The following is a 24,631-nucleotide window of genomic DNA, read 5'->3' on the forward strand; positions in this document are numbered from 1 at the left end:
ACACTACAGGAGGCAAGCAACAATTTAGAAACTGGTCATTGAAGAAATGTTGTAAAAGGTTGGTAAAATTCTGTTTTTATAGTACATATCACTGGGGAATGCTTATCCAACTTGATTACAATAAAAACTTTAAACAGTAAATAAATATTTATGACATTTAATCAATAAACACAAACATATATTACCTTCATCAGCTTGTTGAACTTTCAAAGCAGTTTCATTTTCTGACTGAATGACCGGCTTCTAAAAACATCATAATAGCAAATTCAAGCTTTCACATAAAGTACTACAACAGGCTAAATAGTATAAGTCAGCGATATTTCATGAGAATTATGCAGCCATGAATGGGACATAGGCCAATATTTACTATGCTGTGCTATTCGATAAGACTGGCTGTAAGGTGTCTTTAAGAGCTGGAAGATGCCTAAAGACAGAGCACTGCTTAGTAAACATGGGCCATAATCCAGGCATGTTTTTTCAAATTGTCAAGAGTTGAACAATATGCATTACAAAGATGATGGGCAAATGAGTTCTAGGAATGAGTGCAAACTTTTAGTAATTATTATAATTTATTTTGTGTGTGCCCATACAATGCAGCCTAATCTCAAATAAACAGACCCAAGTAACATTTCAGTGAAATTATGACCCTCACTGCTTTAAAACAGGCTTGTTTTGAATTTATGAATATTACCTAAAGAAACAACGAAGGGATAGGGAGTGATCACAGAACCATACTAATTGAATAAAGTGGTCAAATACATCAATGTGGTAATCAAATAATGGGTGCAAACTGTGAACTGAAAAGTGAATCAGAAAAGGTGAAGGGAAACACAAAATGGATGTGCCCCCTAAAAGAATTCACTTAAATGCACACCAAAACAGTGTCAAATTTAACTTTTAATAAATTTACTTAAAACATATATTACCAAAGTAATGTGTCATGTGAATTAAAAATATATTAAATCAACATTATCAGGCAACCGTGTCGTCTATTTTAAGTATATACTATCCCATTGAACCACTTAATAATGGTGGGATAAGAGGTCCTCTTATCCCACCATTATTAAGTGGTTCAATGGGATAGTATATACTTAAAATAGACGACACGGTTGCCTGATAATGTTGATTTAATATATTTTTAATTCACATGACACATTACTTTGGTAATATATGTTTTAAGTAAATTTATTAAAAGTTAAATTTGACACTGTTTTGGTGTGCATTTAAGTGAATTCTTTTAGGGGGCACATCCATTTTGTGTTTCCCTTCACCTTTTATGAATATTACCTGGAACATTATCTTTTAACTTAGGGCTGGGTTTTTGTTTTTTCATTAGAATGCGTAGAAAAGCAATAAAATTACTGGAAGCTACAATCATTATTATAGTACTATGATCAGAAATACAGAGCACTTCTATAGATTTTTGTTAAATCGGATTTATGTCTATTTGTGGACACACATTTGAAAATTGTCGTACTTTAGGAATATTTGCTTGTTTCTTCTTAATTGGTTGGCTATCCAATCCATCTTCTGGTATCCGACTTTTGCCACAACTGATACCATCATCAATAAGACGAATACCTACAAAAAATAAAAGGGTAGTAAAACGTTACATTTTATTGAACAATGCAATTTGAAACGGAAAAATGCATCTTGTTTAACGTATTTCATATGAAAAGATCCTGTCAGATAATATCCTTAAGATATATAAGCTTACATACTATTAATATATACACCAGCACCTTTTTGTTAAAAAATAAAATAATCACAATCTAACACCGTGATTTTAGAAGCTCTTTTGTGCTATACTAGGATTTAGAAATGCATCTCACAGCACACGTTAATCATAGTCAGTACTTAAATTCTGCAGTATCCAAGTAGTTAAGTAGTTACAAGCTGTCAGACATTCACTCAGAATGGAGATCTAGAATGTCCTATAGATATGCAGAATCTTTTAGATTAGACGCACTTCAACAAGAGACTACAAAATTGGCGTGAAACTCTGAAACCTGAAGGTAAAATTAACATTTTTCCTACTAATTCTAAGAGCAACTTAATAGAAAATGTCAAATATTTATGGAACTGCGCTCGTACGGTCTTAAAATACGCGTTGATAAATATGAGTCCCTTGCAGCTGTCAGCCTGGAGGTACTCCCAAACACTCCTACAGTATGTGAGGTCTCCCGAAGGAAGTCTCGCCGACAAACAACAAGAAAATGCAAACAGCGCACCGGGGATCAGTAATAGAATTTTTTTTCTATTTGCTCAAAATGTGCCTTTATTCCATACGGGACTTGTTTGCCTTTAAGGTTATAGGCAAAATTTGATACATGAAGTAATCCATTGTGATATGGTTACCCTTGAGGCTTACTGCCCTCTTCTAGGATCTTTTGATTATAAATAATCCGATGATTTGCTGTATTTTTTCATTTGAGAACGTTTACCTTCAAAACACCTTACTGCATTTAAGTTATGTAATTTCATCTCATTTGAATTTGCAGAATTTGGGCAGAATGATAGATTGATCTCTTGATTGAGGTGAAACGAACATGAATTTTGAAAGGAAACATGGTACAGGTCTTAGGACTGCTTTGTCCTGCTGAAAAACGAAAGAACGTTCTCTACCCGAGAGAGCCTGCAATTCTTCCACTCTTCTTGCCGATGTAATTGCTACAAACAATACAGTCTTCTTCGTTAATAGTCATAACGTTATTTGCTCCAAAGTTTTGAATGGGTAAAGATCTACTAGAGTGTTCAACACTAGTGAAAAATCCCACGTTGGTACTATACATTTCATTTGAGATCTCAGGTGCTTGACCGCCTGTAGAACTTCGCACTAATGATACTATATATTTTCTTAATAAAGCGGACAAGGCTTTTCTTAAACCCAGCCATAGAAATGCAAACAAGGTGACATAGGAAAGATTGAAACAGTCAATGCTCATATTGGTACCTCATTGCTGGAAACAGCGCCAGACACGATAAAAATGAGGTTGTCGGTTTTCTGGCATAGTGTTGATATTGCTCTGTTGGAACAGCACTTTTACTTTAACGCTTGTCGCTCAACCTCCATGCCGTTAGGGCCACTTTCTTCAGATCTGGGTGCTCGACTGGTCCTTATTATAGAAGTTTCCGTGACAGTGACGGCCGATGTTCTAAACCTAACAATCAAAATTCACCTTTGTAGGGAAGAGAACAAGTTGTTCTTGCAAGTCGAATAGCGCTTGTCTTGTGGCAACTGACAGGGCCATGCTTCTTGCTGAGAGGCACACCACATCCAGCGATGCTTCTGCTGTATAGGTCGGTCACCCTGTTGAATTCTGATAATATGGAGCTTCTCCCGACACGGCTTTCCAAAGCCTCTTCCAGATTGCCTAGAAACATTCTCATGGCTCTGAAAAATGAGGCTATTACTACTATAGGTTTGCAAGCGAGAGCCGCTCCCAGAAAGAATTTCTGTAGGACACTTCATCTTTAAAGCCAATGTGTCACGAAATGCCACTGCATCTTCCACTGGTAATGTAGTCTTTCTTGCAATACAAGTGATTACAGTGTACACCTTCAAATAATTTTCCAAACTTTTGATGTCTTTGTGAAAAGAAGGGATACATCTCAGAAAGCGTCTCTGGGTGACCAATTTCTTACATGCTGATTCCAGTCAGTACCTATGATCAAATGAATCACAGTAATCATCTTCCAGGTACTTCTATAGCACGTCAGACTCCTCTGACAAAGAAGCTCCTACCCTATCCAGGTTTGTTTGGGACCTTTATCTCTTTCTGGGTCCGTTTAACTATAATGTGAGAGACTGTATCCTTCATCCAGGGTAGAGTAGAAATCTCATCATTGGGCCCCTGGCCAAAGATTTAAGCACTCGTCGCATAATTTCTTTGTTTCAAGCCCTGGTTTACTAGAAGACCCACATATCCTGGCTTATTGCAAGCCGCACATATCCAGGCTTTCTTTGCCTCCTTCCTCTCACTGACCCCAGAGGTACTGCATCAAAAATGGAGCATATAGAAAATCTTCACTCCCTTGTTAGTAAACTGATTGTAAATCAAAAAGAGTGACTATCTAGGGACTCGCCTAAAAGTTTTGGTCAGTTACCATTTGCTTTATTCAGCTTCTATAATCATGCTGTGCGAAAAAGCACTCTTTAGTCCTCCGAAACTCTTCATAGAAGATCAGAAACCATTAGATGGCATTGCCCTTTAAGACTATGATGGCGTTCCAATGGTGCTATCGCATTTATGATGTCAGAGCATTATTGCCGCTTTAAGGGGATGCAGTATGTGCACGTGCACTGTTTCTCCGATTCCTGCTCACAAAGTAATCCAGCATTTTACCCCAGCCATGAGTTCCAGTCTGTCGACAAAAGAACAAGCTAAACTTTGTGAGAGTGAATACAAACACAGACAGAAATTAGATATACATTTATATTATCCTCCAGAAGGGTGCTGCTCCCAGAATGGACTCGATCCAAGTCCAAAACAGGGATGCAGAAACAAGACGTCAGGAGCGCACTCAAATCCAGGAGTATATCAAAAGGAGAAAGAACATACACATATAGTGTAACAGAGTATAGAATATGTCTGACTGGAAATAAATAGTATACAATATCCCTCACATTTTCTGTGAGTAATTCAGACTTTTCGGTTATATAGGAGTTACCATCTCAGTTGATAGTCTCAGCAGCAATGTCCGTCAACATGCAATGACAGAAGCTGCTTCATTTCACTCTATAAGAGACAGCTTTATTTTGTCTCCCTCCGTTGGGTGGGAGTGATTATTAGGAGCATTTTGATACATTTACATGTTATACCTGGACAGTGTCCTTTTTTGCTCTTTTGTTATCTCACCCTCTCTTACTCCTTTTTTCCCCTCCATTGATATTTTATATGTTACTGACTCGCCTGCGGTTCACTAGTGTGGCTATCAAGCACTTTAAGTCTGGATATTCACCTAGACAGTACATATATACGGGTATTATTATCTGGGTGTTCAAACTTAGCCCTTTACGTTATCTGCATATATTTTTCACGAGATATTGCTGTGACTATGACTTACTCCGGCCCTAGCTGCAGTTTGTTACCACATACAATTTGAGGACTCATGCAGGGTGTCCATGCTACTTTTTAACAAATTTCCTCACCTGTTTATTTTACTTTATGTGCATTAAAATAAACTCTATGGGATATTTTGGGAAACCCATTTGTGTGTGATATATATGTAGAGGTATCAGTACTGTATTAGCCACGTGTTAATAATCAAAAATGAATAGACGATACCGTTCTGTGGCTAACGAAATGCTTTTATTTGTGCGAGCTTTCGATATATATATATATATATATATATATATATATATATAAATATAAATATACCCTGCCCTGAAGAAGGTCGCTCTCTGCAGACCGAAACGTTGGCTGGGGTGCCTGTATTTTTCAACAATACAGAATCATTTGAATATCATTCCTGGTGTGCTGTCTCCTCATTGCTGGACTTCAATCTGGTAATATCTTCATTATTCTTACCTATGGGATTAGCAACTGGATTTTTCATTACTACAGGGTGCTGGTTGTTGCTTTGCATTATATATATATATATATATATATATATATATATATATATATATATATATATATATATATATATATATATATATATATATATAAAAAGGAAAAAGACTGCGCCTAAATGCAAGGATATAACCGGAAATATTAGGTTGAAAATATTGTTATGGTGATTCAATATAAATACCACTAACCTAGCTGGTAAGGTAATAATGAACAAAGATTATGTGCCCATACAATAATCAAAACTCACAAGAGTACAATAAAAAACAGCATTGTATGAGTTATACTCATGTGCAGGAGTAGCCTCGAGGTTCCGCCGCGTCTCCGCTCTTCCGCTGGGAATACTTCTGATGCCGTCATTCCTCATCAGTGGTGTAACAGGTTCCAAGTTCCTCCGACAACAACAATCCTGTGGCGCAGGTTCCCACTAATGAAAGAATCCCAGTATACCGGAGCAATGTTTGGCTTGCTCAAACCTCTCGGCTACTAGTAAAAAATCAATGAGCACTATAATAATGTGCAATAATACCATCCCTACGCGTTTCCTCAGACTTTCTCTGACTTCTTCAGGGCTAATGATTACACGAAGATCGGGCGCTATATATATATATATATATATATATGCAAATGTAAATATAACTGTATGCTCATCTGCATGTCTTAGGCAGGTCTGCATCCCCGCGTATATATATACACACATCACCTTGACAAAGGTCCCGCACGAGGACCGAAACGTTGGTACTATGTCTTATTAATACAAGTTTCTTTGACTACCCACTTGGAGTGTTGTCTCTGATATTCGTCAAACGGTATGTATATGTAATGTACGTGCTTGCCACAAACTGCTACCGGACCGCGGGGCTGAGGTGGGGATGTATAAGCACCGATACTTAGACCGCGCAGACTGGTCCGGAGTGCGGAAATCATCGTCAAAAAGGCCAGGTTCAGGATTGGAGAGAACAGGGTTAACGTTATCCAGGCAGGGGTCAAGGCAGGCGGCACAGGAGCGGTGGTCGAGGATACGAGCCGAGGTCGTCATCAGGGAATACAACAATGCTTCTTCAGCGAAGACAGCAGGGCTTCAGGGATAGGAACAGGAACTGGGAATCCAGTGCTTCAGCACAGATCGGCACCCGCTAGTCGGGTACAGCCGAGAGTGGTGTAGACCACTGGGAACAGGAACTGCAGACAGGAAGGTCACGGGAACCAGGGGGGCAGACAACAGGAACTGGGAATCCAGTGCTTCAGCACAGAATGGCACCCCCTAGCCGGGTACAGCCGAGAGTGGTGGAGACCACTGGGAACAGGAACTGCCAACAGGAAGGCCACAGGAACCAGGGGTGCAGACACGCCACAGGAAACACTGGGGACACCAGTGTAGCCGCTTCAGCGCGGCGGCAAAGTCTGCCAGGAACAAGGGAAGCAGCGCCGGGGCTACTATGCAAGAAGGCCTTGGGATGCAGGGGACTGGAACCAGGATACAAGGCACAAGGAGGCCTAGCAGGCCAAACAGAGTCTGTGACAAGCACAGTTACTTGCAACTTGGAATGCAAAGTCTATGTCCAGCAACTTCCTGAGGGCGGGGCAGAAACTAAATAGCACAGGAGGCCAATCAGGCCAGAGCTGCACAGGAGGCAGCAAGAGGCAAGTGATTGAACACGCAGGGAATAGTTTGTCTGGAACCTGCAAATCTCCGGGTGGATGGGCTCCAGCCAAACCCAGGAGTGGATTCCTGACAGTATATAAATATATATATATATATATATATATATATATATATATATATATATACTCACCATAATTTAACTCAGTATTATGGTATATATATATATATATATATATATATATATATATATATATATATATACCATAATACTGAGTTAAATTATGGTGAGTAAAAAAAGTGACAAAAACCATCCACAGGAAAGCAAATATGCAGGGGTTGCAGACCTGCCTAAGACATGCAGATGAGCATACAGTTGTATTTGCATATTTGCTTTCCTGTGGAGGGTTTTTGTCACTTTTTTTACTCACCATACAGTAACTTAACTCAGTATTATGGTTTAGCCTATCCCATAGCCTCTCATACATATCCAGTTAAAATCAACCCCACACTGATGAGACCCATCAAGGTCGAAACAGCTGTCTGTGGGTGGTTTTCTGGGTATGCACCTTAACCCTGGCTGTGCTCAAGGCTGTGACCATGCAGCAAGCTTAAGCCTATAGGGGACCATGTTAATAATGGTTTTTGAGGCAAAAGTGACACTGTGTGCTCATTTGCATGTCATTTCCCAGAATCCCTTGCTGCAGTGGAAGTGCTGTATGCTGGGTGATAATGGGGAAAGGCGGGGTTGCAGACCTGCCTAAGACATGCAGATGAGCATACAGTTGTATTTGCATATTTGCTTTCCTGTGGAGGGTTTTTGTCACTTTTTTTACTCACCATAACTTAACTCAGTATTATGGTATAGCCTATCCCATAGCCTCTTTGCATACCCAGTTAAAATCAACCCCACACTGATGAGACTCATCAAGGTCGAAACAGCTTCTCGGCCTTTTGGCTAAGATCAAGTGTAGGGTCTGTCCTGTGAAGGATGGCCCTAGTTGCATCACTTGGTACTCTGGTCATGGGCTGAGAGGGCGGATGCAAAGTAGCCCGTGCATTTTTAATCTTGCACCACCAGGCGTGGAAAACCTGGTGGAGTATCACTTGCTGCACTGTGGTTGGTCGTTTTGGGCGTCCGGCCCCCACTTACGAGCACTTGATCTGCACAGATAATTTTTGCACCGTCCCCTATTTTTCCCGCACTTGGCCCCCCTTATTGCCTTCCGCTGAGGGGACAAGCCAATTATTTTTGTCACCGCCAGGCGTGCACTCGTGCACACCCTTTTTGTGTTGTACGTTTGAGCACCTCCTGCACTGCATTGCACAGAGCACTGGAGCACTCGCACCATGAATTTGTTTTGTTTGGTGTTGGGTTAACGTCACCCCTTTCTTCGGAGAGTAAAGACTGTAGTGCTGGCTAGTGACCGCCAATCCCTCGGGAGAAGATCACGGTGGGTTAGTAGGCGTCAGCCGAACACCCTAAAGACTTGGACCCTCCTGCGGCGTTTGCTGCACTAGGAGGGAACAGGATGGACGTTGGATTCCTCGGATGACGACGTCAATGTAACAGCAGGACTCTTTCTGGCTTCGGCTGAAGAGGACTGTCTTTTGGTACGGACTGGCCTACTCTCCGGAGAAGACTTTGTCACATGTGGAGCGCACCTGGTCTCACTTGACCACGAGCATGGTTTTTGAGGTGGAATCACTTTTTCACCACCCGGGCTACAAAAAATAAATAAAAAAAAGCTGTCTGTGGGTGGTTTTCTGGGTATGCACCTTAACCCTGGCTGTGCTCAAAGCTGTGACCATGCAGCAAGCTTAAGCCTATAGGGAACCATGTTAAAAATGGTTTTTGAGGCAAAAAGTGACACTGTGCTCATTTGCATGTCATTTCCCAGAATCCCTTGCTGCAGTGGAAGTGCTGTATGCTGGGTGATAATGGGGAAAGGCGGGGTTGCAGACCTGCCTAAGACATGCAGATGAGCATACAGTTGTATTTGCATATATATATATATATATATATATATATATATATATATATATATATATAATCAAAAAATAAATAGATGATACCGTTCTGTGGCTAACGAAATGCTTTTATTAAAGTATTTTATTGAAAGTCTATGGCGGCGAAGCCCGTTGTTTTCAATGGGGATTTAGTGAAATACCGTGATTTAATTTACAGCGGAGTTTATTGTATTAAAATAGGAAACGGTTTAAGGTGTATTCGTGTAACTCCGGTTCCGAGGGTCGTAGCAAGTCGCAAATTGGACCCTAGGGTGTCCCAGTTCCGGCATTGAGAACTGGGAAGTTTGGACCCGCTGGACCCAATGGAACCGGATATTTTAATATGGTTGTGTTTTATCTTTAATACTGTGTCCCAAGGTATGGACAGGAACCAGAGGAAATTCATTTGGCCATAAGGCAGCAGATGGCCAGGGAAGCGCTCTAATGTCTAGAATTTAAGTGCTGTTCAAAGGGGTTTATCACCTACACTGTTTACAGGAGGGCGGAGATGACTCAAACCAGAGCAGGCTGTAAGTGTCCCATTTCACACCTTACAACAAAGAGTATCCTGCCAGAAATTCCATTTAGTAGACTGGCTGGCATTCCTGATGCAAATGTGGGACTACAGAAATGAGACCCCAGAGTTCTAATGCGCATGTGCCAACTAGCAGGGGGGCATGTATCAAAATGTGTTCCCACGTTAGAGAGTGGCTACAGATAATTGAAAAACAATCACCTGTACTTAATGTTAAGGATAGGGTTACAAAAGATATATAAACTATGGTAATCCCTATCCCCATTGTCTTCTGATATCATCTTGATTGTACATGATTGCGAGAGAATTGCTATGCAACATACTTCTCATCCCCCATCACCAAAGTAAGTGTACTTCTTGTCTGTTACTGTACTATATTGTGTGTTCACCTATCCAAAGGAATAAATATACTTTATTATATCTAAGCCTCGTTCAGTTCCATCCCAGTTATTTGGTGTAAATTACAACCTGTCATAAGCTATCGTGACAGGCAGTTACCTTTTGATCACTGGCCTATGCTAATTCTTGCAGGATGCTCTCCCTGCTCTATTAGCATAGCAGATGGGGGTCTGCATTTTCAGAGCAGATCCAAAATCCCATATACACTGTAAATAACTTCATAACTTCAGTTAAGTAGTACTTACTGGCACGCGAGACATATTAATACATTCCGTCACGCATGACGCTCCCAATGAGACGTGTAGTACTAAAATTAAGAGAGATATTAATATCTGGCTCTTAGTACCGGCTAAACATCATGTGTCTGTAATCGTTATGTGCGAATCAGTCCCACGAATACACATATGTAGCTTTTAGCATGTTCAGCTGAGGACTTCTCATAATATTCTTATATTTAATAAGGTCACTCATTCTGTAGCACCACTCCTAAATCAGGGGCATTCGGCCAGTCTACCAAATGGGGTGTCTGGCAGGATACTATGGTTTGTAAGTGTGAGTTATAACACTCAGAAACCACTCCAGCTTCCTGCAAACAGGTAGAATGGCTGAGCCTTTGATCAGGGGTCTGCTTCGTAAACATTTGGTCGCATTCCTTAGTAGGCAGGCATCTTTGAGGGTAACTTAAACAAAGGGCTAGAATCACTATTCAACTATTAACCCTTGCCCTCCCGGATGGATCCCAGTGTTTGTGTGGTGCAGTCACTGGAACAGAAACAATACATTTTTACAGGGGAATAAACAGTTGGATGGCTGAAGCAAGGCAAAACCACATTACTGGACCCCAGTCCAGTTAACCCCTTGCTTCCCAGGTGAGAGTAGAGGGTGGCCAAATGGGGTGTAACCCCTTTAATCCCGGGCCAAATCCCCTCTCTCTTGACAGTGGTGTGTATATATATATATATGTGTGATGTATGTATGTATGTATGTGTGTGTGTGTGTGTGTGTGTGTGGTGTATATATATATATTTAAGAAGGAACAGCACAGATAACATTCCAAGAGACACTGTTTTTAAGTTATCCTTGCTTCATTCATTGTAACATCGCCGGAAGAAGAGATCAGTGTATCTCGAAAGCTCGCACAAATAAAAGCATTTCGTTAGCCACAGAACGGTATCATCTATTTATTTTTTGATTATTGAAGCTCGGCTAACACGGTACTGATACCTCTACATATATATATATATATTTATTTATTTTGTGACAAACGCCCCTCTTTTGTAGTGCGGACGTCTGTCTGGGCTCTTCACGACACACTCTAGGGTTAATTAGAGAAATAACAGGATAATACGAAGCATTACGTTGCTTAACTCAGCCTGCTTTATTTTCATCCCACTAAGGGACTGCAGCTTTAACAGGTATAAGTAGGAGGCACTCAGTCAATAAACTTCAGCGGTTTACTCATATGTTAGCGACACAATATTTCACCCACTGTCACTTTAAGAAACCAAAGAAATCATAAAAAGAAATCCCATCCCTTTGAGGGATCTAACTACACAGCCGTATAATGCCAAGTCCCCGCTGGCGCTAAGCTCGCTGAGCGGGCGGCACTTGGCGCGGTAACTTGCATACAGTATATATGTGTGCTCATTTTCATGTCATTTCCCAGAATCCCTTGCTGCAGTGTAAGTGCTGTGTGCTGGGTGATAATGGTGAAAGGCGGGGTTGCAGACCTGCCTAAGACATGCAAATGAGCATACAGTTATATTTCCATTTGCTATATGCTTTGCTGTGGAGGGTTTTTGTCACTTTTTTTACTCACCATAACTTAACTAAGTATGGTAAACCCCATCCTCATTGCGTCAGCTTTGCATAGCCAGTAACCAACCTCACACTGATGAGACCCATTAAGGTCGGAACAGCTGTCCGTGGGTGGGTTTACTGGCTATGCATCTTAACCCTGGCTGTGCTTAAAACACGCACACACGCACACGCACACGCACACACACCCCCCTATCCCCCCCTTTATAGGAACAGATCATCCCTAAGTCTCCTGGTCAGAAAACGTATCGCACAGCAGATGCTAATGCCAATTATTGACTATGGAGACATAGTATATGGCTCTGCACCTCAAACCCACCTTAGCAAACTTGACACCCTCCACAATTCAATTTGTCGTTTTGTTCTCAAATGCAACTACAACACACATCACTGCGAAATGCTCAAAGAACTAGATTGGTCATCACTAGAGTCTAGGCGCAAGGTTCACTTTTCCTGTCTTGCCTTTAAATTCTTTATGGGCAAGCTACCCAGCTATCTGAACAAGCTCCTCACCCCTACCACATGCAGCACCTGAGATCAGACTCCAAAAGACTGTTCATGGTCCCAAGGCTCAACAAAGTATCCGGTCGTTCCTCCTTCTCTTACCGTGCACCCCAAAACTGGAACAACCTACCAGAGACTCTCACATCCACCACCAGTGTAAGTTCTTTCAAATCTAAGGCTGTCTCACATTTTAATCTGGTCTGTAACTGTTTCATATGCCCATAATATATATTATCTTTAACTGTGCAGGCAATGTCTTGTATATAATGTATACCCTGTTCATTTATGTAACTGTATTTGTTACCATGTATTATTTGTCTTAACTCTGTGCCCAGGACATACTTGAAAACGAAAGGTAACTCTCAATGTATTACTTCCTGGTAAAATATTTTTTATAAATATATATACACACACACACACACACACACACACACACAAACACACACACACACATACACATATATATACAGTGGTTGACAAATCACCAAAAAATCTACTCGCCACACAAAAAAATCTACTCGCCACCTAGTACCAAACGTGTGTTGCTTGGGCCAATATTTACTCGCCCGGGGGTTAAATCCACTCGCCCGGGGCAAATGTATAGGTTTGTCGAACACTGTATATATATATATATATATATATATATATATATATATATACTGTGACAGAGTGAAGTCAACTCCTATCAGTTACGCCTGGGAGACATATGTCTGAGTGCTTCATCCAGCACTCATAAGGGTTAACTCAGGTGGAAGTTAGGAAATTAGAACTCTTTAGCTGACACCTGAGAGCCAGCAAGGTAGATAAAGAATCATGTGACTGGCAGTAGCTGCCAGAGAGAGAGAGAAGCACACTGCTCCGTGAGCCCTTAGCCAGAGGGATTTCACCAAAGACTACTTCAACTAAAGTAAGGATTATTCATTTATTTACTGACTGCTTAAAGTACCCTTATGGTTTGGTTCTGGTTTAGCCAGCCAGCCTGCTAGATAGGTCTGCTATGTTATTAGTCAGCTTTTCTCCCAAAGTGGAGCAGGATTTATTTTGTTAAAGGGACAGTGTACCCGCATGTTATGTTACTGTGAAGAAATAAAGCCACTGAACGTTTTTATTTATCCTGAAACTATACGTGTGGACTGTTCCCTGACCTCGGCTACAGGCCGTCCTGCCACAGGTGGTGTCAGAAGTGGGACGTCGGACGGCCCCTGTATCTGAAGGGCCACACAAAAAATAAAATAAAAATGGAGACATTTTTTTCTCAGTTCCTTCAGCAACAGCTCCAGCTAGCAGAGAAGCAAGCAGAGCGACAAGCCCAGCAAGATGAGCGACAAGCCCGGCGAGAGGAAAAGCTACTCCAACTGCTGGTCGAAGGCCCAGCCCCAGGCAGACCAGGGATTCCAAATAGCCCACCGGTGATGCTGCCTAAAATGAAGCCAAACGAAGACCCAGAAGCATTTCTCCCCACTTTTGAAAGGGTAGCCACGGCCCACGGCTGGACAGTTGATCGCTGGGTAACGACTCTGGCTCCATTCCTCATAGGGGAAGCTCAGGCAGCCTACCAGGCTCTTCCAGCGCACGAGGCCATGGACTATCAGAAACTAAAGGCTGCTATTCTGGATCGCCTAGGCCTCACGCCAGAGACCTACCGACAGCGGTTCCGGACAGTCAAATATACAAACCGAGACAGACCCCGGGTCATAGCCCACCGCTTAGTAGACTTATGTGCCAGGTGGATACAACCGGAAAAACATGACAAGGCAGAGATCCTTGAACAGTTTGTGCTCGAGCAGTTCATACAGATACTGCCCCCCTCCTCCCGCTCCTGGGTAAAAAGACACGCTGCATTTTCCCTGGATTCAGCGGTCCGCTTGGTGGAAAACTTCCTGGGCGACGACACCCAACAGGATAGCTGGGAACGGCCGGTGCAAACACCAGTTGCTTCCGGTGATACTAGAGGCAGGAGAGCAGACAATCGAGGGGTCTACAACCCGCCAGCTCGGGAGATCCAGTCAACCCGATCGGAAGACCCTTTCCCAACTCGGAGGGTTCCTGGTACAAACTCCCGCAGAGACGCCCATCCTGGGTCCGAGGCCACTGGATCACTCAAGGGAGGCCGCCACCCACAGTATTCCCCGAGAACCTGGACTCCTGTCACCCACCCGGTGGAGAGGATAACCCCACCAACCAGAAGGGAGGACCCCATCCAACAGCGGAGAGGTCCAAACACCGAGCCCCGTCGAGAGCTTCCACGGACGACCGAGTTTGCAGACTCAGGAGATGAGGAAATGGACTGTTCATATGGCAGAACCACTGCCACAGCTTGTCTCCGAGGGGACCACAATCCGTGGTTAGTCCCAGCATCTCTGGAGGGGACAAAAGTAACCGCCATGCTGGACTCGGGCTCTGGAAAAACCCTGATCCTAGAGGGCCTAATTCCAAGCAATAGACTATCTTATGACTCTCCTTGGAATATCGAGTGTATCCATGGGGATACAAAGAGATACCCGACGGCGAACGTTACACTGCGTATCCAGGATCAAGAGGCTAGCCTACTAGTGGGAGTTGCTCCCTGGCTACCTGCTCCTGTTCTACTTGGCCGAGACTGGCCCTACCTCGAAACATTGTTGGCCCCTACTCCTACGGAGCCTACTTCTCTGTACCGGAGAAGCCCGGAGACTTGTTCCCTTTTTCCCCAGAGATTTTCCCCCATAGACACCATGTCCCAAAGACACGTAAACAGAGACGTGCGGAAAAAGAGGACTGGTTAAGAAAGGCTGGGACTTTTGGTAACATTAGTCAGCCCAAAGGACTGCAGGTCATGGCCGGGGATGACCAGGGTGGGGAACAGATAGATACGGGAGTGTTGCCAGACCTGGATCTTCCTGACTTCCGTCAGAGGCAGAGGGAGGACCCAGCTCTGGCTAGACAATATGAGAAGGTGGTACAGGTCAACAACAAGATAATAGATGAACAAGGTGTAAAAGTGTTTCCACATTTTGAACTGTTGAATGACATACTGCACTGACACACTTTATTCGAGCAAATACCCGGTATGTACCTGGCAGATACCTGGAATGCGCCGCTCCTCACCTCTGACAAGCCCCGTTGCATTTGCCTTCCCAGCCTGGGTTCATGCCTGGCTGATGGGCGGCTGATCTGTTAAATGATAATGATTAGGATTTAATAGGCTGCAATGCTTCGCGTGTCTACCAGATGGCATAAATTCATGAATAGTAATGCAGTATATATATATATGTAGTGTGCAGTATTGCAGCCAACGGGAATAAAATGCTTCAATCCCTGCCGGAAAATAACTCAATGCACTCGGGCAGAAAACAGTCACAAACCTCAATACACCCGGGTATACCCGAATTCGTGGGACTAGCCGAGCTCGAATAAAGTGTGTCGCCAGTGTACTATATCGTGTGAATAAGGTTACACAAACAGGGGAGGTCATTCGACAGATGCTAGTCCCTAAAGGGTTGATTAAAACAGTGTTTACCCTAGCCCATACTCTCCCATGGGGTGGTCATTTGGGCAGAGATAAGACCACGGACCGCATCTCGTCCCGGTTTTACTGGCCAGGCATACATGGTGACATCATGAAACTATGTGAGACATGTCGTGAATGCAAGTTAACTAGCCAAAAATGACAGAAGCCGGCTCCTTTGGTTCCTCTGCCCTTGGTAGCCGTCCCATTCGAGAGAATTGGGGTAGATCTGGTCGGACCTTTAGAATCCTCTGCGAAGGGACATAAATTTATACTCGTTGTTGTTGATTATGCCACCAGGTATCCTGAGGCCTTCCCTCTGAGATCAGCCACTGCTAAACAGGTTGCTCACAGGCTGTTAGAACTGTTTTGTAGGGTAGGACTTCCACAAGTAATGTTAACTGACCAGGGAACAAATTTTATGGCAAAGTTAATGCAGGATGTCCTGAAGTTATTGGAGGTAAAATCCGTCCGGACCTCGGTCTACCATCCTCAGACTGATGGATTGGTAGAGAGGTTTAACCGTACTTTAAAAACTATGCTTAGGAAGTTTGTGGACACTGAAAAGCGAGCTTGGGATGAACTTCTCCCTTTCCTGTTGTTTGCGGTACGAGAAGTTCCCCAATCATCCACAGGCTTCTCCCCGTTTGAGCTCCTATATGGATGCCAACCTCGGGGTATTCTCGACCTACTGAAGGAATCCTGGGAGGAGGAGCCCTCCCCCTCCAAGAATACCCTTGGAGGGGGAGGGCTGTATGTCATAGACCTTAGAAACCGCCTAGACATGATAGGTCGGTTTGCGAAGGAAAACCTCAAATCTGCTCAAGAACGTCAAGAGAGGCAGTACAACCAAAATGCTCGCTTGAGGGTCTTCCAACCTGGGGACCAAGTGATGCTACTACTACCGACATCAGAGAGTAAACTCCTTGCGAAGTGGCAGGGTCCTTTCCAAGTTCTCCGCCGCACCGGGGAGGTGAACTATGAGATCTCTCAACCAGGGTCCAGGAAGGGTAAACAAATCTACCACGTGAACCTCCTGAAACCCTGGAAAACGATGAGATCGCTGTTCATTCACCCTCGGGAAGGAGACGGATTTGGGTCCAAAGCTTCCAAAGGGTAGTACGTACACTGACCATCAGGTTCCCATGGGAGAGCAGTTAACAACGGAACAAAGGTCAGACCTACTTGATGTATGTGACCAGTTCTCAGATGTTTTTTCTGAGCTGCCAGGGCAGACTGATTTAGTGTCCCATAGGATTGAGACAGAACCTGGCGTAAAAGTACGGTCCCGTCCCTATAGATTGCCAGAGGGCCGAAAAGACCTGGTAGAGAGGGAGATAATAGACATGTTGGAATTGGGCGTGATCGAGGAGTCCCACAGCGAATGGTGTAGCCCTATCGTGTTGGTCCCTAAACCAGATGGGAAGGTGAGGTTTTGCGTAGATCTGCGAAAGGTAAATGCTGTATCCAGATTTGATGCATATCCAATGCCTAGGGTGGATGAATTGCTTGATTCGCTTGGTAAAGCAGACTATATCTCCACCCTAGATCTCACAAAAGGATATTGGCAGATACCTCTAGCGGAAGAATCCAAATGCAAAACTGCCTTCGCCACCCCTCTCGGTTTATACCAATTCGTCACTATGCCATTTGGGTTACATGGGGCTCCAGCCACGTTCCAAAGGTTAATGGATAAGGTACTATGACCCCATAGGGCATATGCCGCGGCCTACTTGGATGACATTGTCATCTATAGCAGACACTGGCAGTCTCATATAAAAAGGTTAAGGGCAGTCCTAACATCCTTAAGAGAAGCAGGGCTCACTGCAAATCCAAAAAAATGTGCCCTGGGTAAATCCACTACAAAGTACTTGGGCTATGCCGTTGGGGGAGGGATAGTAAGGCCACTAGCTAGCAAGGTAGCCGCCTTAAAGGAAGTCCCCACCCCACAGACAAAGACACAGGTCCGCTCCCTTTTGGGGTTAGCAAGGTATTACCGGCGGTTTATCCCCAATTTTTCGGAAATTTCTGCACCCCTAACAAATCTGACAAAAAAAGAGTGCCCCAACCCAAGTTAAATGGTCTTGGGAGTGCCAAGACGCCTTTGACATGCTAAAAAAGTGCCTGTCAGAGGGCCCCGCTCTTCGGAGCCCAGATTTTAAAGAGCCCTTCATCATCCAGACGGATGCCTCAGAGGTAGGGCTGGGAGCAGTGCTGTCTCAGCAATTTGATGGTGTTGAACACCCCATACTGTTCATCAGCCGGAAGCTGTTCCCAAGGGAAGTGAGGTATTCCGTTATTGAGAAGGAGTGCCTCGCTGTAAAATGGGCAATTGAGGCCTTGAGACATTATGTCGCTGGAGTACACTTCACCCTGGTCACTGACCATTCGCCCTTGAAGTGGTTAAACACCATGAAGGACACAAATCCAAGGTTGACCAGGTGGTATATTGCCCTCCAACCCTTCTCGTTTGATATTCAGCATAGACCTGGAAAGGACCATGGAAATGCTGATTTTTTGTCAAGGGAAGGAGTGGAGGGTCGGGCTTCAGCCGTGTGGGACACTAGCCACACACAAACAGGGGAGGTATGTGACAGAGTGAAGTCAACTCCTATCAGTTACGCCTGGGAGACATATGTCTGAGTGCTTCATCCAGCACTCATAAGGGTTAACTCAGGTGGAACTTGGGTAGTCAGGAAGTAAGCTGACACCTGAGAGCCAGAAAGGTAGAAAAGGATCTTGTTACCAGCAGTAGCTGGCTCCCTCAGACAAGAGCACATGGATAGATGTGCTGCTAGCCAGAAGGATACAACACACTACTTACTGCAGCCAAAGTAAGATTTGTTTAATTTGTTTTCATGACTGCTTAAAAGACTCTGAAGGTTTGGTTATGGTTTAGCCAGCCAGCCTGCTAGATAGGTCTGCTGTGTTAGTCAGTTTTTCTCCCACCATGGAGCAGGATTTACTTTGTTAAAGGGACAGTGTACCCGCATGTTATGTTACTGTGGAGAAATAAAGCCATTGAACATTTTTCATTATCCTGAAACTACACGTGTGGACTGTTCCCTGACCTCGGCTACAGGCCGTCCTGCCACACGTGTATTAACACCCTTAGCCTTTGGGGTCAGCAGAAGGTTTTCTTTATTGGCCTTAGCCTGTCGCTTTGGCCTTGGCTTGGAAACGGCTGCCGCCTTTCGCCTTTTCTGCGTGACAGGCACGGCAGAGGCAAGTGGCTTCTTGCGTCCGTAGAATCGGGGTTGATCCATGGAAGCAGATGGCACAATGCAGTATCTGGACAAGGGCAAGTTCAGATAAAGATCATCGAGTGGTGGGCTATGCAAAGTGTGTAACCGTTTATGCATGGCGACGAGTTACAGGTGTTGAAAGTGGGCGTACTCTGTGAGTCATTAACGTATCAATACACCATCCATTTTGTGGATTCACTGCACATTGAATACACAGACTAAACATCGAATATACATTCTTGTGTTTGTATTTCTTTCTACTCGCAGCAATGCCTGTTAAAAAGATTTCAAAGGATCTCAGCATGAGAATTAAGGAGATGTACACGAGCGGACACCGAATTGCAGATATCCAACGCTGGTTAGCTGCTTCTGGACTCGTTGTGCCATCAACCACCGTGTGCTATCATGCACACGGCAAAACCAAACAACGCACGAGGACACCAACGGTAACTAACGCGTAAGTATATTTATATAACTATATAATACAGTATATCTATTGTTTATATTGCTGCATATTAATAGAACTATATATTGTGTAGATCTATCTCATTTTATACTATTTTTACTGCAAATTATGTTTTGTACTTGTGGCCTACTGCACTGTAACTTACCGGATTGTTGTTTTTCTGTACATCGTAGGGAGACAACTCTTCTGGTCGACAAAATAAGTGAAGAGAATGATGAGAAGAGTGCATTAAGGGTCAAATACACTCTGCAGCAAAATCACAATCTCACTGTATCCGAGACCAGCATAAAGAAGATGAGACGCAAAATTGGATGGAAATATGGACGTGTGAGGTTAGTACTGGACAGTACAGGAAGTAAAAGTGTTGTTTAAGAAACTGTACTGTACCTATAAAATTATTCCTTGTCATTACAGAGCGTACCCTATGATAAGGGACGTTAACAAGATCAAGAGAGTGGTTCAGGCCCAGGCATGGATCGACAGTGGAGAAACTTTCCAGGATTGCATCTTCACTGACGAGTCTACTGTGTCGCTGGAGAGATTTGCCACCTTTGCATTCCACAAAAAAGGTCGCATATCTATGAAGCCACGTCCAAAACACCCAGTGAAGATGCATGTGTGGGGTGCCATCTCTAGGCGTGGACCAGGATGCATCGTCATCTTTGAAGGTACAGTAAAATGTATGTCACACGCTTTTGCCTTATGCACTGTACTGTACTAGTGTGCAGTTTTTTGAGCACTTTTCTTTTCTTGTTATAGGAAACGTGAATAAAGCTTTCTTCCAAGAGAAAATTGTGCCTGAGATTGTGGAATACATCACACGTGAGTTCCCGGATGGTCACCGTTTCTACCAGGACAACGATCCGAAGCACACCGCGTCGACAGCGCATATTCTTGAGCGCGGTATCAACTGGGTGAAGACGCCAGCGGAGTAAGTGCGGTAACCGTGTCTCATTTTTTCCCACTGTTTTTACTGTGTACTGTATCTCTTTAACTAATTGTCCTTTTTTTCCAATGACAGATCGCCAGACTTCAATCCTATCGAAATGGTCTGGCCTCAGCTGAAGGACCATATCCGAAAAGTCGTGAAACCCGCCAAAAAGGATGAGTTGGAGCAAGGCATACTGAGTTTATGGAACAATGTACTCACCGTGGAATGATGCAATAAATATATTGACCATATTGCGACTGTGTTGCCCATTGTGATCGCACGTAATGGGAAAACATCAGGAAGGTAGTATGGTATAGTACTGTACTGTTGCAAACACAGGGCAGGTAGCGCTAACTATATACAGTAGGAAATAGAAACCCTTATATGAGAAATAACCCTCACATCGGGGGCTGCCTAAATACTAAAACTGACCCCCTGGTCAGATAACAACACACAAAAGAAGAATATAATATTAAAAAGGCGCCGGCAGGTAAAGGATATATCCACCAACAGGAGGACCCGAATGGATCCCAGACTGTAGAGATGTGCTTAAAAGAAATATAAAAAAACACAAAACATAGTGTAATACTGTAAATGCAATAGACAAACAACATATACTAAACACAACTATTAAATTGATATATATCAGCTGAGATCATGGGTGATTAGGATTGTAAAAAACATTTAATAAAACTGATTAAAAACACTGGACATAAAAAACATAAACAAAATAATATATCATATAATAGGACAATCGATATGGGACCGGTAATCAGCAATACCGGATGAACTGCCCACTCACCGGACGAAAGATAAAAGCGGGCGGTGGATAAATCTGAGAGTATCCCCTCTCTTTACAGCTCACACTGCTACTGCACCGGATCAGGGTTAGGATGATGGTTGCACACGCCAGCCTGCGTGTGTTCACTCTCCCTTGGCGCTCATATCACCTTGCAGCTGGTGGCAGATTCACCGCAGCAGATTTGTAAAGATCTTGCAGTAAGTTTCAGCTGATGAACAGCTGATTCGTCTCGGCACTGGGAACAGCTCAGGCGTAGCGATCCAGGTCCCTCAAAGTTAACCCTACGCGTTTCGAGAGCGGGCTGCTCTCTTCTTCAGGGGTTCTAAAAATGTGTCCCATAATGTCCTCTTATTTGGACTCCTATATATCTGCCACCTGAATCTGAATCTGCCACCAGGGTTTTTTAAAGGGTAAAAATAAAAATATCGTTTCCTGAATCCAGCATGGAATAAAAATGTTATACAATATTATATTTTATTAATGCACTTCTCTCCAAAATTATAAAACTTTGTAGAATATTTCCATACGCTTTGCTCCCAGCAGCATTCATATCAAACGTCCACAGTGGGATTGTATGGGGGAAAGACCCACCTCAGATTAAAAAAGAGGGGGACCCCCTATTCCAAGTGAGGATGCCTCTCAGACTACCCAGGATCTAAGAAACGGCTCCTTCCCCCAGCCCCCACAGTTGTTGCCATATATACACAGATTTGAACGCACAGGATAAAGATGCCAGGAAATTCTGGGATATCACAGGGATCCCTGACCCAATATCTAATGGCAGCATTAAGTTCAAATGGAGGAATCCCTCTGTAACTTTTCAATGTTATAAAGATGCTTCTAAAGAGACTCCCCTCCCATGACAGCATGACTTTTAGGTCACTAACGGTTACGTCATGCAGCACTCAAGGGGTTAAAAAAATCTAGTTAGAAACCACAATAAATGAGCATGGTCTTTTTCTGATGGTGGCAGATAAAACGGTGTGCATTAATCAAATATACAAAACATGCACCACAGTCAAAAATCCAATATCCTCCACGTGGACCTTATCTTCTTTAAGTTATTTGGTTTCAAAGATAATTATGTGGGTTGCAACTCCACATACCTATTGAAATACTCATTCAGTGTACTGCTGCGGCCGAGTTTATTCGAGCATTTGCCCGTTCTCGGCCGCAGCAGTTACCTGGCTCGCGCCGGAGGGTGCCGGGCGCGCGCCGAAGCAGCGGAGGAGAGGCCCGCCGATCGCGGCTTCCCCCTCTCCTCTCCGGGTCCGCCGGGTCCCCCGGAACCCCCTGCCGCCGTCCCCCACATCGCGGGACACCAGGGCTCCCTCGGGGAGCCCTGGACGCGCGTGCAGGGGGCGCAGGCACCCGATGACGCGTGACCGCGCATCGGAGACGCGCGGCACGCCGAGGGGCTGCCACTTGCAAGCCGGGAAATCTCCCGGCTTGCGGAACTGGCCACACTTCAATAAAGTGTGTCGCCAGTGTATGTGGTAAATAAAACAGCCCTTCTATGCTTTATATGCTTTCTGGGCACTTTTTCTTTAAGCATAAAGCAACAGTTTTATCCAAGTCCTCTGCTTGCCATTCCAACCTTTACCAAACAAAAATGTAATGAAGGCGTTATTACATCCATGACTTCAGACAAGATTTCCTACAAAAACCTGTCTCGAGTCATGACTAGTCTTTCTGGGAAAGACGACATACCTTGCAAACTGTGAAGCTCTGCCTCTTGGTCTCTTTTTGCAGATCCTGTTATCCGAAGTGGATTATTTAAATTCCATTTGCACTTTGCGATAAGATTCAGAACAGCTTCATCATCATCGTCTAATAATGAATATTTTTTAGACAGTGAACCTATGTAAGTTGCTCTTGGTTGAACAGATCTAAAAATGGAAAAGAATAGTAACATTGCTGCAGATTATGTTTGCAATTTACAAATTAATAATAATGTGAATTAGAGAACATTGGTCGCAGATAAACAAATGAAAAGAAAATCAAACGTGTAGTGTGAATTGTACCTGCATAAACAGAAATAGAGAAAACGTGACACTTTTGCAGACAGTGATACCTTTCAATGGACTAACATAAGGAAACAAAATATGGAAACGTTATTCAGTAACCCACTTAAAATAAAACCCATGGACATACAGTAACTGCATAAATGAATAGGATGTACACAAATAATATGCAATAGCTTTCTACTCATCCTACAAATAATCTATTTAACTGCAATTGGCATTAGATAGTGAGGCATTTAAAGTGAGTTTTTTTAAGTGATAAATACAGGTAGACTACAGTTAATATATATATATATATATATATATATATATATATATATATATATATATATATATATATATATAGTTAATATACTCACTTTCTTCATGCAAGACCAATAACCAATAACCTCAGCTGATATGACATGGATCTAATTGCAATCTCTTCACAGGTATGTTCCTGATGTTGAAACCCTGTGTAAAAGACTGAATCTGGCCTTGTAGAATTGATATAAGTTAGTATGTTTGAATTTAAAAAGTTTTTTTTTTTTCCTCTTAACTCTGTTCTGTTAATTGGCCAAATGGAACAAGCTGACTGGTTGGAGAGGGGGAGGGTCATGTGACTGTTTTAGCTGTATATAACAAACACCTTTCCTGCATCTTTGCAGGAACTGCAATTGGCATTAGATAGTGAGGCATTTAAAGTGAGGTTTTTAAGTGATAAATACAGTTAGACTACAGTTTGACTAGAGGTGACTGGATCTACTGCACACTCTTTTACTCAAGACAACAAACGGTAAGCTACTCAGATCACACTATGATCCCATGCTTGCTAACCTGCCTATTTCAACCCCCCACCCCTTTACAACTTATTCACTGCAGTCTCTCCCAAAACTGACTGCACAATACACTGAAACCCTGAACTGACTCTAGCATTGCAATACAGCTAAACATTTGACAAGGAACAGGCACACACCTGCTGTTAGTCTGCTCACACTCACTCTGCTCACAACAGCTCCTTGCAGCACTGCCTACCTCTGGCATCATGAACCTGCTATGTATTTTAACTTTTTTCTTTCTCCTGGCCTCATGGAGATGTTACTCCCTCTATCCACTACAAACTCCTCCATCCTGGCCCACACCCAACATCACCATACACCCTGGACTACTCAAAAGCCTTGCACTATCTACTGAATGTTGGTGGAGAACTCTAAAAACCAGCACACCAACCACTGCTCACTCTAATGGAAAACAC

General features: G+C 43.3%; 1 protein-coding gene and 1 pseudogene across 1 annotated transcript in view; one reads left to right on the forward strand and one right to left on the reverse strand.

The window, feature by feature from the left end:
- Positions 1 to 24,631, reverse strand: part of CEP72 (centrosomal protein 72) — a 179,069-nt gene that overhangs the window by 126,777 nt on the left and 27,661 nt on the right. Inside the window, exons 3-5 of the mRNA XM_075588599.1 lie at positions 23,084 to 23,262; positions 1,478 to 1,581; positions 186 to 243 (exon numbers count right to left, since the gene is read on the reverse strand). Of these exons, the coding sequence (XP_075444714.1) occupies positions 186 to 243; positions 1,478 to 1,581; positions 23,084 to 23,262 (341 nt within the window). The remainder of the gene's footprint in view (positions 1 to 185; positions 244 to 1,477; positions 1,582 to 23,083; positions 23,263 to 24,631) is intronic.
- On the forward strand, positions 8,115 to 8,273 carry LOC142488911 (U2 spliceosomal RNA; annotated as a pseudogene).

This window comes from Ascaphus truei, chromosome 2 (assembly GCF_040206685.1).
Source record: "Ascaphus truei isolate aAscTru1 chromosome 2, aAscTru1.hap1, whole genome shotgun sequence".
Classification (NCBI taxonomy): domain Eukaryota; kingdom Metazoa; phylum Chordata; class Amphibia; order Anura; family Ascaphidae; genus Ascaphus; species Ascaphus truei.